Source organism: Limanda limanda, unplaced genomic scaffold (genome assembly GCF_963576545.1).
Source record: "Limanda limanda unplaced genomic scaffold, fLimLim1.1 SCAFFOLD_31, whole genome shotgun sequence".
Taxonomy (NCBI): domain Eukaryota; kingdom Metazoa; phylum Chordata; class Actinopteri; order Pleuronectiformes; family Pleuronectidae; genus Limanda; species Limanda limanda.
Genome location: NW_026870508.1, coordinates 954,060 through 968,950, shown reverse-complemented (window position 1 = coordinate 968,950; position 14,891 = coordinate 954,060). Strand labels below are relative to the sequence as shown.

Below are 14,891 nucleotides of genomic sequence, written 5' to 3'. Positions count from 1 at the left end.
TCTGTAAAGCCCCGCCCACCTCGTCATCCTTCAAACCGATGAGATCAACCGTCAAGATTTTTCCAACCGCCATGTTCTCCCCGTCGAGCGGCCGCGGTAAGTTTCTTATTTTCATATATTAACCCACTTTTTATGTTGACATTTCAACAGAAATTGTGTTTATGAAGAACATTGGGTTGCTCGCCCCCGTATTTGATCGGGTTTTGTATCTTAACACCGAACTAAAAACGGCTAACGGGACAGAGTGAATACCTAGCTTAAAATGCGCTCGTGTCCAACTTGACCATGTCCGCAAAAGGTAATTAACACAGGGTTCCCGCGGGGTCTTAAAAAGTCTTAAATTTAATAATCGAAATTTTAGGCCTTAAAAAGTCTTAAAAAGGTCTTAAATTTGATTCGGCCAGGTCTTAAAAATGTATGGATTCTCAAACTGTGTCGCGCGCCGGGCGCAACCGGGAGGGGGAATGTGAGGCGGAACTTGTGTTTTGACGTTGGCATCTCTTTAACGGTGGAAATCGCTCTTTCGCCGTAGCCTGGGGTCGCAGTACAGTCTATGGTTGCAACCCGCGGCTCTGCAGCAGCTACCTGTACAGTGTTGTGCGGGCGAATGCGTGTTTGTGCTCCCAGACAGCACACACACACACACACACAGGCCCCGGGGCTCCGCACCCACTCATTCGCTCAGAGAGACGCACAGTGAGACTGTGTGTCTTTGGGAAAAGGAGTTAAAATGTGTGAACAACATAAAGTGAATGACCACTGACAGCGTGGTGGGAGTGATGCTGCTGCTGTACAGCGAGAAAATAAAGTGGCGCCGTTAAGAGGGAAAGAAACGTCTCATCCTCCTTTTTCACGGAGTGGTCCGGATGGCTCGTTATCTACCAGTCAGCGAGCCAAATAACCAGTGAGCTGCCAACTACGGTCCGGAGCCGCGATGCTGGCCTCGGGGAGGTTAAGGTAACACTTGTTCTCTACAGTAAATGTGTTCTGGGGAAAGGTCCGCGCTGCAAAATGTCCCCCACCCAACAACTCGTAAGGAAATAAATCGGCATGGAACCAATAATCACTTACTTTGCAGCCCCCGGTGAGAACTTATCGGGGACCACCCAGTGCCTAGAGACTCAACAGGTGCGCAGCGATCAAGCGAAAGAGGGACAATTTACTCGTGTGTCGACGACTTTTGTAAATAAGTTTGTTGTTGGCTTTTCACCCAAGTGGACTAGGTGAGCTTCACGCTCTGTCCCGTGCGGCTGGGTTAGCACAGGTACACAGTGGCTAACAACGTTACTCCCACGAGCCAACAACGATGAAGAGTTTTTTTCAACCTGTTCGCGTTGAGAATACAAAACGAACGAAAGACACGACACAGACAACAACGTAAATGAAGCGAACGAGGACCCACCAACACCGACCGAAAAAGCGCCAACGACAAAAAAAGCGCCAACGACAAAAATGTAAATGTATAGATACAGCTACAACGCTGAGTTGTACTGTCTGTTATCCATTCATACAAAGATGTAACATTCATTCATTTTTAGGGTGTGCTACGACTCTCTGGTCCTGTGCTAAAAAACTGTCAGCCTCTTTAGCACCAGTGCTATGTGCTGAAAAAAGTTAACGTACAGCCCTGGACTCGGGTGTTTTATTATGAAGTAAAAATGGAAGTGGTGCTTGTCAATTCTGTAAATAGCTGATCCTTTATCTGCTGTTTGGTGGCCTGAAACAAGCTACACATTTTATTTTCAAATTGAACAATAAAAGTTAACGTTAGTCTTACTGCAGGGCTCTGTTGAAAACCACGCACTTGCTGTTAAATTTGTGTTTTTTTTATCATGATAAGCATATAAGATTCTGACAATGAGGAATTGTGTGCTGCAGGAACCATGTTGATTAAAGCCAGGCTTGGTGATGTCCAAAAATTTGTTAGAATAACGGAGCCAGATCTCAAAGAGTTCTTGATTGCAGGTAAGAAATTGACATTAGACTCAAACATTGCACTGGAAGCTTTATGGTGCTAAATGTGATAGTAACTTTCTGTACAAATGTTACCATCTCTATTGACATTGAGAAACTTTGAATTCTTTGCTAAAAAAAAAGTTATAATACTACAAATACTTTTATTATACACATTAATTTATTCATGTTTGTTAAAAAAAAGTAGACTAATGTTCCAGATTCATTGGACATGAATGTTTGACCATCATGAACACATACAAGTATTTGTCTTTTCCTGTAGCATTTGCAAAGTTTGGTGTGCCAGCTGTGACAGAAGGTGTGAAAGTTTTTGACAGTTCTGGGACTGAGTTGGATGACGACGTATTTGAGGACGTAGTTTAGGATCCCTCAGTTGGAGTGCTAACCATCACATATGAAACTGGTATGTCTCAGTTAAATATGTAATTTATTTTTCAGTTTTCAATGTACATTGCTAGTTCCTTGTGGTTAATATTTTCCTTCCTTCTGCTTCTCTTGTGTCAAGAAACTGTCTCCATGGTACCATCTCCTGAGCTGTCTACATCCCTTGAATCGTCTGATTCTCACGACACAATCATCCTCTCAGAAAGTCCTAAACAGCAGAGGCTGGACACAGAAGCCAAGAACGTAAGAATTAACACACAAACAGAGCAGAACAGGGATTATATTAAGGCCGCCAAGGCCATAAAAAAATAACCACTTGTTTTTAAGACATGTGGAATTGTTTTTCTCTTTGTTTGAAGTTGGTGGAATCCACTCTTACCAAGAAACCTGGTGGGGAACGCATAATGAATGAGTATAATCGAAGCAAGTCCCTGACAGATGAAACCAGGAGGAAAATGGTGAACATACTGGCAGCTGACATGACGGAGAAGAATGGGTAATTTGTAAATAGTTTTTATGTTACTTGGTGAAGCTTTTAGATCAAGTTCAAGTATTTGTTAAATGTGCATTTAACAAATCTGTACTTTTTTAAATCTTGCAGTATATCACCACCGAGACAGGTGAAAGAAATGTATGCCAGGGGCATTGTGAACTTATTCCCCTACCTCAGTGATCCATTCTCCAGGACCGGTTATGTAAGTCACATATAATCTCTGTGATAATGTTAAAAGATTAAATATTTTGATTGCTACCAGAGCACACTTTCAAAGGTACTTTTTGATTAGAAAAAATTGATTTAATTGCTCTGCATACATGAGGCTTTTCCAGTTGCAGTTGTGGAACTATGGCTTTCTTACCCCCAGTCCCCAATCCCCAATTGTGAGAGGCAGGAATGGAGGATTCATGTCCAAAATTACACTTTTTTTGTTGCGTACAAAATTGGAAGCACCTTAACTTAAAAAAAAATCTCATTAATTGAGTGTCTGTTTTTGTTATCCTTTCACCCTTCAAGGACCATTATTATGATGGCGAGAGTGGATCAGGGTACTTGGCCTGGAGGATCAAAACTATTCAGAGATCCACTGCTAGAGACAGGCGATCATCATATGGAGGTAACGCTCTAACAATAATAATAATAAAAGTAGAAGAAGATTTGAAACATTGTTATTGTTCTTGTTTGTTTTTCTTGCCTGTACGTTTATATGGTTGTCAAAGTATGGTGTTTTTTTTCATGTTGTGTAGCATTATCTGAAGGAACATCTTGGGAAGATGGGCCTGGAGGACCAGCTGCCAGACGAGAGCCCCAGTGTGTTCCAGAGACTGTCATTAGTACTTTCAACAGTATTGATCTGTTTGTCATGAAGTGCTTTGTTTGTCAGACTGAGTTAACTTGCACAAATACCCTTGTTAGGCATTTACGAGTTGTTCATGGTTACTTGGATGGAAAATATCTTCGCCTTAAATGTGCTCAGTCTGGATGTGGCCGTGTGCTTGGAACTTTTTCTGGGTTTAGGAAACATTTAAACACCAAACACACTGACAATATTGACCAACAAGTTGATAATGACGTCAATTTAAGCAGAGCAGATCTTGGTGAAGCAGGAGAGCAGGTGACAGCCAATGTAGAAGAGACAGCCTCAACATCTACCCCGTTGACAAGGTCCAGTAGCAGCCCTTTAGATATGTGTGCCACAGCTATTGCACAACTCAAAGCAGCAGGATTAAGTCAGTCTAATGTTAAGAGATTTGTCTCATCAATGGAAGAAGTGATTTTTGAGGTTCACAGTCAGGCTAAAGATGTAGCTTTACAGTGCTTTTCTCCACAGGATACAAAAAATAGGAACAAAATAGAGCAATCCTTCCAAATGTTGGAAAACCCATTCACACCTTTAAATACAGAAGCAAAACTAAGCAGACACCTAAGAAAGAAATGGGGACTTGTTGAGCCTGTACAAAAAGTGCTTGGCACAAGATTTGACAGCAGAAGAAACAAAACTACTGGGACATATGACCAAGTCCTTGTAACTGACATGTTTGCATATGTTCCCATTTTGGAAACACTGAAGAGTATTTTACAAAAAAAAGAATCTGCAGACTTGTTCAAGCCCAGGTATATTCCCAAGGAAGGTGTGTATGCAGACTTGAGAGATGCCACCTATTTTAACCAAAGTCCCCTATTTTCTATAGAAAAAGATGCCTTGCAGATCCAGCTCTTTTACGACGACTTCGAAACTGCAAATGTCTTGGGACCAAAAAGGGGTTTACATAAATTAGGTGCTATATATTTTACTTTAAGAAATTACCCCCCAATCTTTAATTCGTCTTTGATTAATATTCATTTGTGTGCTCTATTTCATGCACAGGACATAAAGCGATACAGTTTTAATTTGATACTGGAACCACTTATTAATGATCTGAAAGTGCTTGAGACAGAGGGACTTCAAATTCCAACTTTTGAACATGTTATTCATGGTACTGTAGTTCAGGTCACTGGGGACAATCTTGGTTTGCATGGTCTCTTTGGCTTTGTAGAGTCATTTGGGGCGCGATATTGCTGTCGTTTCTGTCTCCTTGAGAAACACTCTTTCCAAACTGTATTCTGTGAAGATGACCCGGAAGTTGTCTTAAGAACTGTTGATTCACATGCACAGCACTGTCAAACTGCACAAACAGATCCAAGGTTGCCACATGTATATGGTGTCAAACGTGTTTGTCTGTTGAATTCACTTCAGTATTTCAACACAGCCAACAATTTTGCAGTTGATATCATGCACGATATTTTAGAGGGAGTTGGGCAGTTCGAGGTGAAACTGATTCTGAAATACATCCAAGGCAACTGCCTAAGTGCTGAACAAGTGGCTGGTAGAATACATGCGTATGACTATGGTTTCAGTCAGCAGCGAAACCGTCCACCTCTGCCAACAGATAAAATGATGGATGAAAGTAATGATTTGGGGTTGAATGCCATACAGGCTTGGTGTTTGTTGAACAATATGCCTTTGCTTTTTGGTGATTTGATCGAGACAGATGATAAACACTGGCATCTCCTACTTTTGCTTCTTCAGATTGTTAACATTGTATTCTCACCAGTCTTGTCAGAAGGCATGACCATATACCTCAAACATTTAATCACTGATCATCATCGGCTGTTCAAGCAATTATTTCCTGAAAGAAATCTCTTGCCAAAGCATCATTTTATGATACATTATCCTAGCTGCATTAGGCACATTGGTCCAATTTTACACACATGGTGTATGCGTTACGAAGCCAAACATAATTTCTTCAAACAGCAATTAAAAAGCTTTAAAAACATAACAACAACATTAGCCAAAAAGCACCAAAGATATATGGCAATGTATCATGAATCTTTTAGCAAAGAAAGATTAATTGTAGGTCCAGGAAAAATTGTGACACTTTATGAGTCAAAACATGGAGCAGCAATAGCGGAAAAATTTGGAACTATTTTGTCAACCAGTGTGTTTTCTGCAAAATGGATAAAGTATCATGGTACGGAATACCGTTGTGACTTCATTGTATGCACTGAGGTAGCATGTGAGATGCCTGTATTTTGTAAGATTGACATGATTGCTGTAAAAGATGATTGTGTTTTGCTCTGTGGAAAATTGATGGAAACCATCTGTTTTGATAACCATTACCATGCTTTTAAGGTCAAGCTGCATCCAGACAAAGTTCCTAAAGTGTTGCACATAAATAATCTTTTTTACTTCAAACCATTTGATGTTCAAATGAAGTATGGTACAACTGATACTGCCTTATATATTGTTCCATATTGCCATTTTATGCAGACCTAGGTAGTCTAGTAGGAAGGAGGGGTCCCAATGTCCCCGAGACAAACGTTGTGGCATTGTAAGACTGATCAAAAGTTAACTTGTTTTTTAAGTAATGTTTTTATGCAGACTTGATCAGTTGCTTGGCATGACTGCAACCATCTAGCTCAGATGATGTAAAGTTCACTTTGAGCCCTGTAATGGCATGGCAAGTACACTGTTAACTGTTATTGTTTTGGGGTGCTTGGCACGGCAGGCACACACACCCATTGCACTGTTAACACAATCTTACTGTTATGTTACATGTGAACAAGTTATTGTTTTGGGGTGCTTGGCACGGCAGGCACACACACCCATTGCACAACTATTCACTTTGTATTTATTTTGTACAACTATAAAGGTTGATTCCAAATGTTAAATGCATTTTTAGAAGGTACTTTGTGCAATAAAAAATGAGAAGTTTAATGCATTTTGGTGGTCACTTGTTTTTATTAAATGGTATTTCTAAAAGTATAGTATAGATAGAGGCAATTTGACACTACAAAGGTGTAAAAGTAACAACATATTGATCTGTGCAGTGTTAAGATTTGACTCTTTCTGAGTAGTTTTTTCACAGCACAGAGTAAATCATCAACACTGTACTGTGTAAAATTAACAGTAATCAGAGTTATATGAGCCTCCAGTGTTAACCTTCAAGAACTCCATTCAGTGTTAAAAAGTATATGATCAGAGTTGATTTGTCACCACAGTAGAGTAACTTATCAACACTGCTCAGAGTCATATTTACTCTCTCCAGAGTTATTTAACCTGTAGTGTTAAGTTCCATTAACACTGTACAGTGTTAGCCAGTGTTAATTTTTTACTAAATTTTGAGTTAATTTAACTCTGAAATTTTAACACTATGGAAAGAGTTAATTTAACACCAATTCTGATAAGGACCAAATACACTCGGACACAGTGTTAAATTTAACTCTTTAAGTGTTGATTTAACACTGCAAAATTTACTGTGTACAAGCCAGGGGTGGACTGGCCATCTGGCATACCGGGCATAATCCCGGTGGGCCGTTGACCCAATGTGGACCGGGGCCCGTTTCACAAAGCAGGTTCAACAAACTCTGAGTTAAAACCTTAACTCTGGGTTGAGCAACTCTGAGCTGTCAAACTCTAAGTTTTCGGTTTCAGAACAGGTGATAACACTTAGTTCAATCAACTCAGAGTCAAGTTAGCCCTGAGTGAAGCTTGTGCATGAGGATATAAAAAGCCTTCATCAATGGAACACAGATAACATGATTCACCATGGCAACAAGTGGTAAACAGCCTCGATCCTCCTACTTCTCCCCAGTGGAGTTGGAAATATTAATGACTGCGTATGCAGAAAGTGAGCATATATTTTTAAAAAGAAGCAATACTGTGGCAGCAGCAAAAGCGCGGGATCTTGCGTGGCAGGAAATTGCTGACCGAGTCAATGCGTCAGTATTAATTTGAGAAAAAAAAGAAATGTTTTGTCTTGAATGTTCCACTTATTCAACAATTATATTCCATATGTGTGTCTGTGAGCACAGGTGCAACCCAACAGGCACCAAACGGACTTGGCAGCAGCTAAAGATGAAATATAAAAATGTAGTTCAAACAGGTAAGGTATAATAAAGTACAAGCAATTGTGATGTTGTTTAGCCTGCCCTCATTAAACAGCATTTAGTGGCTACATTCAACATGTGATGGATATATTTAAGTAATTAGGGAAATCTGCAAAAAAAAGAGAAATCCCAACACTGCCAGTATTTAATATTGTCTCTATGAAAGCAACACCTAAATGCCTTTTATACATACAAGTCTCCAAAGTTGTGTTTTCTGTATGTATTTAAATTTGACCTCCATTATAGCCAACAGAAAAAAGGCTGAGGCCCGCAAAACAGGTGGCGGTCCACCACCACCACCTCTCACAGAGGCTGAAAAGATGGCCCTCAGTCAGAACAGTGGACGACCCATTGCTGAGGGCATCTCTGGGGGGAGTTCATCGGACCCACCCACGCCCCAGGTCACAGGGGCCTACATAAGAGGTAAGTTATTCAAATGAATGGCATGTACGTTAATCCTTTTTCTAGTGTTCGCTCAGTAATGGCCACCCATTCATCTTAGACACAACTTAGTTGGCACACCGATTTTTCTTGTAGCAGTAAGCTACAGTTCTTTGCAATTGGCTGCTTTTGCTTTCAGATATCAATCTATTTTAAGGTGACTCAGAGTTTGAAAAATTGTGTTTAAATTAGGTGGGGCACTTTTCTGGGTAATCATCAACTGTCTAATCTTCATTTTCTACCAGTTACTGATGGTGTAATCTGTCTCGTTGAGCCTTCTGCCATAACAGACCTCCATGCTGTTGTAAGTACTCTTAATATTCCACAGATTTTTCATAATTGGTAGAATATAACAAACACATTCTGTTTCATTACAGGAGGATGATGAAGAAACCTTATCAGCTGCCACAGAGAGGGAAGATGCAGAGAGGCCTGCTGAAGTATACACCTTTTTTTTTTTAAATAACTTTGGCTCAGTTAATAGTGTTGTTCCACAATACAACTTGCAACTTCTTTCTCTCTAACAGAGCCATGCTGGAAATTACAATGGGGAAGAAGGTCCATCAACCTCCACAGCACAGCTTACCTCAGTAAGATGTTGTTCAGCATTGACCCACAACTTACAATGACACTAAATAGACATGGCACTGAAATTCAATGTCATTTATGTTCCTATAGCTCCCTGTGAAACAACTTTACAAGGTATATTTAGAATCTCAAATAAACAAATCACACCTAGAAATGGAGCACATAAGGCTGCAGATCACCAAAACAGAAAAGGAAATACAACTGCTGGACCATCAGTTAAAGGTGGGTGACGTGCCCACAGGTGGATGTTTTTTAATTGTTTCAACAACAAAGGATTAACAACTGTACAAAATTTGTCCTTCTAGGAAATAAAGAAGACCTCATAAAATGAGATGCATATTGTCGTTCTTGAACATTGGGGAGGTGATGGGTCAGTTAGAAATGATTGACACATATCATGTCTCTAACAGCTCTTCCATCTCGTGTATCAGCAGGGGGGGTATGATTAATACCTGGATCACAGGGGGAAAGAGTAGGACATTGTTCTCCTCTAATAGTGGCAATGTTGTGGAGAACCACACATGCCACTATAATGTCACAAGCTCTCTCTGGGGTGACCCTGAGCCTACGAAGGCACTGGAACCGGGCCTTGAGTATCCCGATGGTCATCTCCACTCTGGCTCGTGTCCTGCAGTGAGCCAAGTTGTAGTGTCGCTGTGGGCCAGGCTCAGGGTCAGGGTAAGGGGTCAGCAGATAGCGCTGGCAGGGGTACCCTCTGTCTCCGAGTAGGTAACCATCGAACTCTACTATGATAATACAAGATACAGTTTGTTTCAGTTGCAATAGGAGGAAACAAAATATTTGATCATAGGATATAACTATATACTGTATATAAATTATATATATAAACTCACCACCGGCAAATCGGGCACTCAGTGTCGACTCATGAAACATTCGTGAGTCATGCACAGACCCAGGCCACTTCGCATCCACATTGTTAATCATGTGGGCTCCATCACATATGATCTTCACAGTGGAGAACAGTAATTAGCTGTATGGTGTAGTGTATTTAATTTGGAATGTTAAAGGCTACTATTTAGGCCTACCTGCACATTAATGCTGTGGACAGATTTCCTATTCACATAATCTCCTTCATTTATTGAAGGAGCAATGATAGGAATGTGAGTGCCATCTATGCAGCCAATCACACCTGGAAACCCTAAAATATATCAAATTGACTGATTAGTGCTTCAAGTCTCAAAGCTTTATGACATAAATGAATTACTGCTTAGACTGATACCTGCAATTCTGTGGAACTCTTCTTTGAGAAGTCTGGTGGGTCTTTGACTTGGGAACACTACAAACGTGCATAGTAGCCGTTTCAGTGCAAGTGTCACATTTCGGACAGCCCGACAGACAGTTGCCTTGGACACATGCTCTGCATCACCGACGTTATACAAAAAACTGCCGTTGGCAAAAAAACGAAGTGCAATACAAAGAATTTGCTCGGAACTGAGAGCATGTCCACGATGCGTCATGTGAGCGATGTGAGGGCTGAGAATATCGTTTATATAAATTATAGATGATGCAGAGAAACGGAAACGCTCAAACAGATACTCATCAGGGAATGATAAAACATCCAATCGGGGTCTAATAATCCTCTCCCGGTGGAGATGTCTGCGGAGTATCTGCGCCTCGACATCAACTGGCTCTTCAATAAAAGGACACGCCATGTCTGCCACTGCCTTCAGTCTGCAGGCTTCAACTTAAGAGCAGGAGAAACTCGGGGTTAGTTGAAGAAAACCTGCCAGCGAGCAGGTTAGGTTCACGGAGTATGTTGCCAGGGTAACTGACTCAGAGTAAAGCTGAACTGGCTTTGTGAAACTGAAAAACCAGAGTTTCCCTCATCTCAGGGTTAACTAACTCAGAGTTTTCACTAAACCTGCTTTGTGAAACGGGCCCCCGGTCTGGTCCGCTATGTTGTTGTTTTGTTTTTTTTCTCTTCTTCCTCTCTAAATTCCCTCCAATTGGGCCGGCCAATTGGCTACAGAGGGCTAGCAGTGTGTTGCCAGCATCGACACATATTATTGGTCTATTGTTTGTCATTGTCAATCAATCATGGGCTGACAGGCTCAGAGAGCCCTGACAGTGCTGTCAATCACAACACAAACCAGGGTGGGGCGGGACCTCATTGCATTGGCGGTGGGAGTCGCGGGACGGGCTGCTGCTGAAACAGAAACTTAAAATGGATAATAAGAGTAAAAAACGCATCGGGGAAAAAAAGCAGAAGTCTCTGGAGGTGGAGGCTGCTAAATGTGCCAAACTGACGGACCTATGTGGTGCCGGGTTCACCAGCCCAGCAGCAGCAGGTGCGCCGGGAGACGAGCGAGGAGGACTCGACAATGATGAGCGAGTGGAGGCAGACATGTGAGCGCGCATTTTCAATTTTCAATACATTCTCCAAACTGGCTCGTTACTTGAGCAGCGGAGGTTGGCGTCGCACGCCTCTACCGACGGCGCACCTCTCTCTCTCTCTCTCTCTCACTCGCTTCCCCCTCCCTCCTGAGATGTGCAGGTCCCGGTGGCGTGTTTGCCGTCGGGGGGGGCAGCGCGAGAGGTTGGTCTATCCCTCCGCAGGTTCACCTTCAGAAATCTTGTTACGACTTTTACTTCCTCTAGAATAGGATAAGAGATAGTGTCTTATTTTGTGTGCCTATAGTATAGTGGTTATACTGTGGTTTATTAATGTTCTTGGGCAGACACAAGAGGCACTTGTTTATAGTTAAATAGAAGTTCAGATGCACTGGTCCATTACTATTTGAACCTCAGCATCTAGGGTTCAAAATTGGTAAAATTATACATTATATGCATATTGTTGTTGTAATTTTTCAGTCAGTTGAGATAAATCTTGAGGAGAAACATTTTGGGTTGTTTTGTGTCTGTGTAGACCTACTATAAAAAGCAATTTGCATTTTTAATTTTAGTTCTTGTACTTTTGATACTTAAGTACATTTCAACACCAGATACTTTTGATACTTAAGTACTTTTAATATGAGCTACTTTAAATTGACGTAACTTATGTCTTCTAAATGTCTTAATGGCAGATGTGCTCGGCTAATTATGTGGGCCGGTCTGAGCCAAAAAATGCCCGGGCCGTTTTGTTCTCCCAGTCCAGCCCTGGTACAAGCACACAAGCAGACAGACAGAGAAAGAGGGGGGGGGGGGGGGGTGCTATGAAGACCATCATCATTTACCCCGAACCCCTACATTGAACGGAGCATATACAACCCGCGGAGAAAGCAGAATCACGGGCTGACGGGCGCGGAGCAATGCAAAGTCTCATGTGAACAGCCCGGCTGCTGTGCGTCACAGAGTTACGCGACGCTTCCGCATCTGGCGACAACCCGAAGAGAAAAGACCTGACGCGGAAAGCATAGGTGCTGAGCGCGATCACAGCCGAAGTGAACAGCGCCACTGAGTTACATGAGAGCGGGCGTGAACACGGCGGGACGCGCACTGCTGCCAGTCAGACTGCCGGTCAGAACGGATCCGTGTAACGTGTCGTAACATCTGTTGGTGATGTTCCAGCCCGGTGTGGTACGAACTCCCGAATTCTATGTTTCCTGAATCCGAAGTCGACCTCCTGAGGAGACACCTTTCTTTCAAATGCAATCATTATAGTCTCTTTTCTCTGTGCTCCCCGCGTCAGTCTCTCAGCACGTGTCACCATGTCCGACATGAAGTGTTGTGACCTCAGTGTGTTGATATCAATCCTCTTTCCGCTCCTCTCCTCTGAAGCAGAAGCAGCAGACACCAACACTCGGCTGTTAGACCCGCTCCGTCTTCCTCTGTCTCTGAGCGTCGCTCTCCAGAGCGATTCCAGATTTCTGATCTCACACATTCTGTTATCCACAGCAGCGGCAGAGGACCAGTGTATTCTCTTTATTACTGACATCACTGCTGTCCCATATGGTTCTCCACCTCCACCTCACTAACAAACACCTCGATGTCAGGGTCAGAAAGACAACATTTGATGAATGAAAACCTTAATTCACCAAAGTGTCCTGTTTGATTTATAAGGAAAAGGTCCATGTACAATGTCCTCAGTACTTGTGATAAACAAATAAACGGTTCAATCACATGAACTGTGGCTTCAACATTTTAATATCAGAGGTTAAGCAGACACTTCATCACGTATATCTAATACAAACTTTTAAAGTGTTAACAGCAGTGAACATTTGTTATAGAAGTCGTTTCATTTCATCATCAACTTCATTCAGTTAGATAATCTCTCTGTAATGCTCCAAGTGAGGGGACGTCTCTGCTCGCAGCTCACAGGGGCCTGTCCCTCTCCTTTCATCCGGTTGGACCGGGTCCTGGATGTAGACTGGACCCGATCCGGTTGCAACATGGTAACCAGTGAAGGGATCTTGGTCCTGTTGTCCTCTGCATCTCGTCACACAATTCCCTGTGAGACCTGAAAGTGGTTTTGAGACACTTGTTAAAAGCTCCATCTAAACTGGAGTAAATGCACTGAAAGTGAAATGCTACAGAGCAGAAATTGTCACTTACTGTTTCTTCCACTTCTCAGTCTGATGAAGTCCACCAACAGGAGAGCACCAAGAGGAAGAAGAACACAGAGGACCACAGCAACAACAATGGCTGCAACAGCACCTGCAGGAGTGACGGGCAAACAGAAAGGAGATGAATCTTCTTTTCACGAACATGACAGTGACTCATTCTGCAAGTTCCTCTGTGGTTTACTGCTCTGGACTCAAACACAGAAGAACAGAGGATGAAGTGGAAAGTGAATAAAAGGCACGACTCCAGTTTTCTAGTGGATAATAAAGTCAGATACCTTTCGCCGGCTGGTTGGAAGTAGAGTTGTTCTCCAGACGAGGCGCAGCACTGACGTGGTTCCTCTGTTCCACTGTTTCACATGAGATACAAACAGGTTGAGCACTTTCTCACATCACACGTTCACTCACAATCTGCCGTTTGTCCACTGTGCCGTACAGGCATGAGTTCAGGATCCTTACCAACATGCAGGGTGATGATGCACATGGGTTTCAGTCTGGGGATCAAACATGTGTAATCTCCTCTGTCAGACATCTTCACAGAGGAGATCTGCACTGACACGTTTCCACTGATCAGGCCTCTGAGGTCCAGTGTGGTTCTGTGTCTGTACTGCTCCATCTGGACATCAAGGAGGACTCTTCTGTCTCGATACAGGAGGACGAACTGCCTGGGGTCAGTTCTTGTAACTTCCACCGTGTAATTCCTCAAGTTGACCGAGGGAACAACAAGTCCACACCAAAGACTCACGTCTTCACCTTCTTCCACCGTTACTGACAGACTCGAACATATGGGATGAGATCCACCTGAGAAAACACAGAACACATTTAGTCCTGTTCACATCACACAGAGCTGATGCCTCTCAGGACAGATGTGGTGTCAGTGTGAACATGGATTAATAAACCCACCAGACACAAGTCGGGCAATGAGCAGTAAAGTGAACAGAGTCTTGTCCATTTTCCAGAGTTTTGTCCGCAGCAGAGCCGGCTGCAGGTCCTGTTCTCACGCTAAGATTTTCACTGATCTGGAGCTGATGTCCTGTGCAGATAAAACTGCAGAGTGCAACCATTTATACTCGTAATGTTCTGGATTTGTATAAGGCCCTCCCTCGACTCACATTGGGCAAATCAGATCGCAGGGGTGTGTGTCTGGAGAGTCGGATGCACAAAGGGGGCGTGTCTGGAGAGACTCCTCTCGAAAGTAAACTGTTCAATCCGCATTGGTTCTGCGTAATGTTCGGTCGGAGCGAACCAGCGCGTGTCCGCGGCTCTGGAGAGCGACGCTCAGAGACAGAGGAAGACGGAGCGGGTCTAACAGCCGAGTGTTGGTGTCTGCTGCTTCTGCTTCAGAGGAGAGGAGCGGAAAGAGGATTGATATCAACACACTGAGGTCACAACACTTCATGTCGGACATGGTGACATGTGCTGTGTGATTGCATTTTTTATCACATGTAATGAACAGACTGATAACTGTCATGTTCTGAAATCTACATCTGTAATAGACAACTTTGTTTCTATCAAGAAAATCCGCAAGTATTTCAGTTGCTGCATTTCATTAACTGTAA

General features: G+C 42.7%; 2 protein-coding genes across 2 annotated transcripts; one reads left to right on the top strand and one right to left on the bottom strand.

Annotated features, from left to right (window-relative positions):
- The first annotated feature begins 1,883 nt into the window (after positions 1–1,883).
- On the top strand, positions 1,884–9,138 carry LOC132997336 (uncharacterized). Its single transcript, XM_061067441.1, has 12 exons — positions 1,884–1,965; positions 2,480–2,601; positions 2,718–2,854; positions 2,960–3,053; positions 3,601–3,680; positions 7,709–7,779; positions 8,030–8,206; positions 8,470–8,528; positions 8,602–8,664; positions 8,752–8,814; positions 8,903–9,034; positions 9,118–9,138. The coding sequence occupies exons 1-12, from the start codon at positions 1,884–1,886 to the stop codon at positions 9,136–9,138; spliced, it is 1,101 nt and encodes a 366-aa protein (XP_060923424.1).
- On the bottom strand, positions 9,029–10,683 carry LOC132997337 (putative nuclease HARBI1). The gene is made up of 4 exons (XM_061067442.1): positions 10,053–10,683; positions 9,859–9,971; positions 9,667–9,778; positions 9,029–9,558 (listed from the first exon to the last, which is right to left on the bottom strand). The coding sequence occupies exons 1-4, from the start codon at positions 10,483–10,485 to the stop codon at positions 9,188–9,190; spliced, it is 1,029 nt and encodes a 342-aa protein (XP_060923425.1). The 5' UTR covers positions 10,486–10,683; the 3' UTR covers positions 9,029–9,187.
- Between the last annotated feature and the right edge of the window lie 4,208 nt (positions 10,684–14,891).

Coding starts and splice junctions, on each gene's coding strand:
- LOC132997337 (XM_061067442.1), bottom strand. CDS start 10,485: ATGGCGTGTCCTTTTATTGAAGAGCCAGTTGATGTCGAGGCGCAGATA. Junction 9,972..10,052: donor AGAGTTCCACAGAATTGCAG/GTATCAGTCTAA, acceptor GATATATTTTAG/GGTTTCCAGGTGTGATTGGC. Junction 9,559..9,666: donor GAGTGCCCGATTTGCCGGTG/GTGAGTTTATAT, acceptor GTATTATCATAG/TAGAGTTCGATGGTTACCTA.
- LOC132997336 (XM_061067441.1), top strand. CDS start 1,884: ATGTTGATTAAAGCCAGGCTTGGTGATGTCCAAAAATTTGTTAGAATA. Junction 1,966..2,479: donor CAAAGAGTTCTTGATTGCAG/GTAAGAAATTGA, acceptor TCTTGTGTCAAG/AAACTGTCTCCATGGTACCA. Junction 9,035..9,117: donor TGCTGGACCATCAGTTAAAG/GTGGGTGACGTG, acceptor TTGTCCTTCTAG/GAAATAAAGAAGACCTCATA.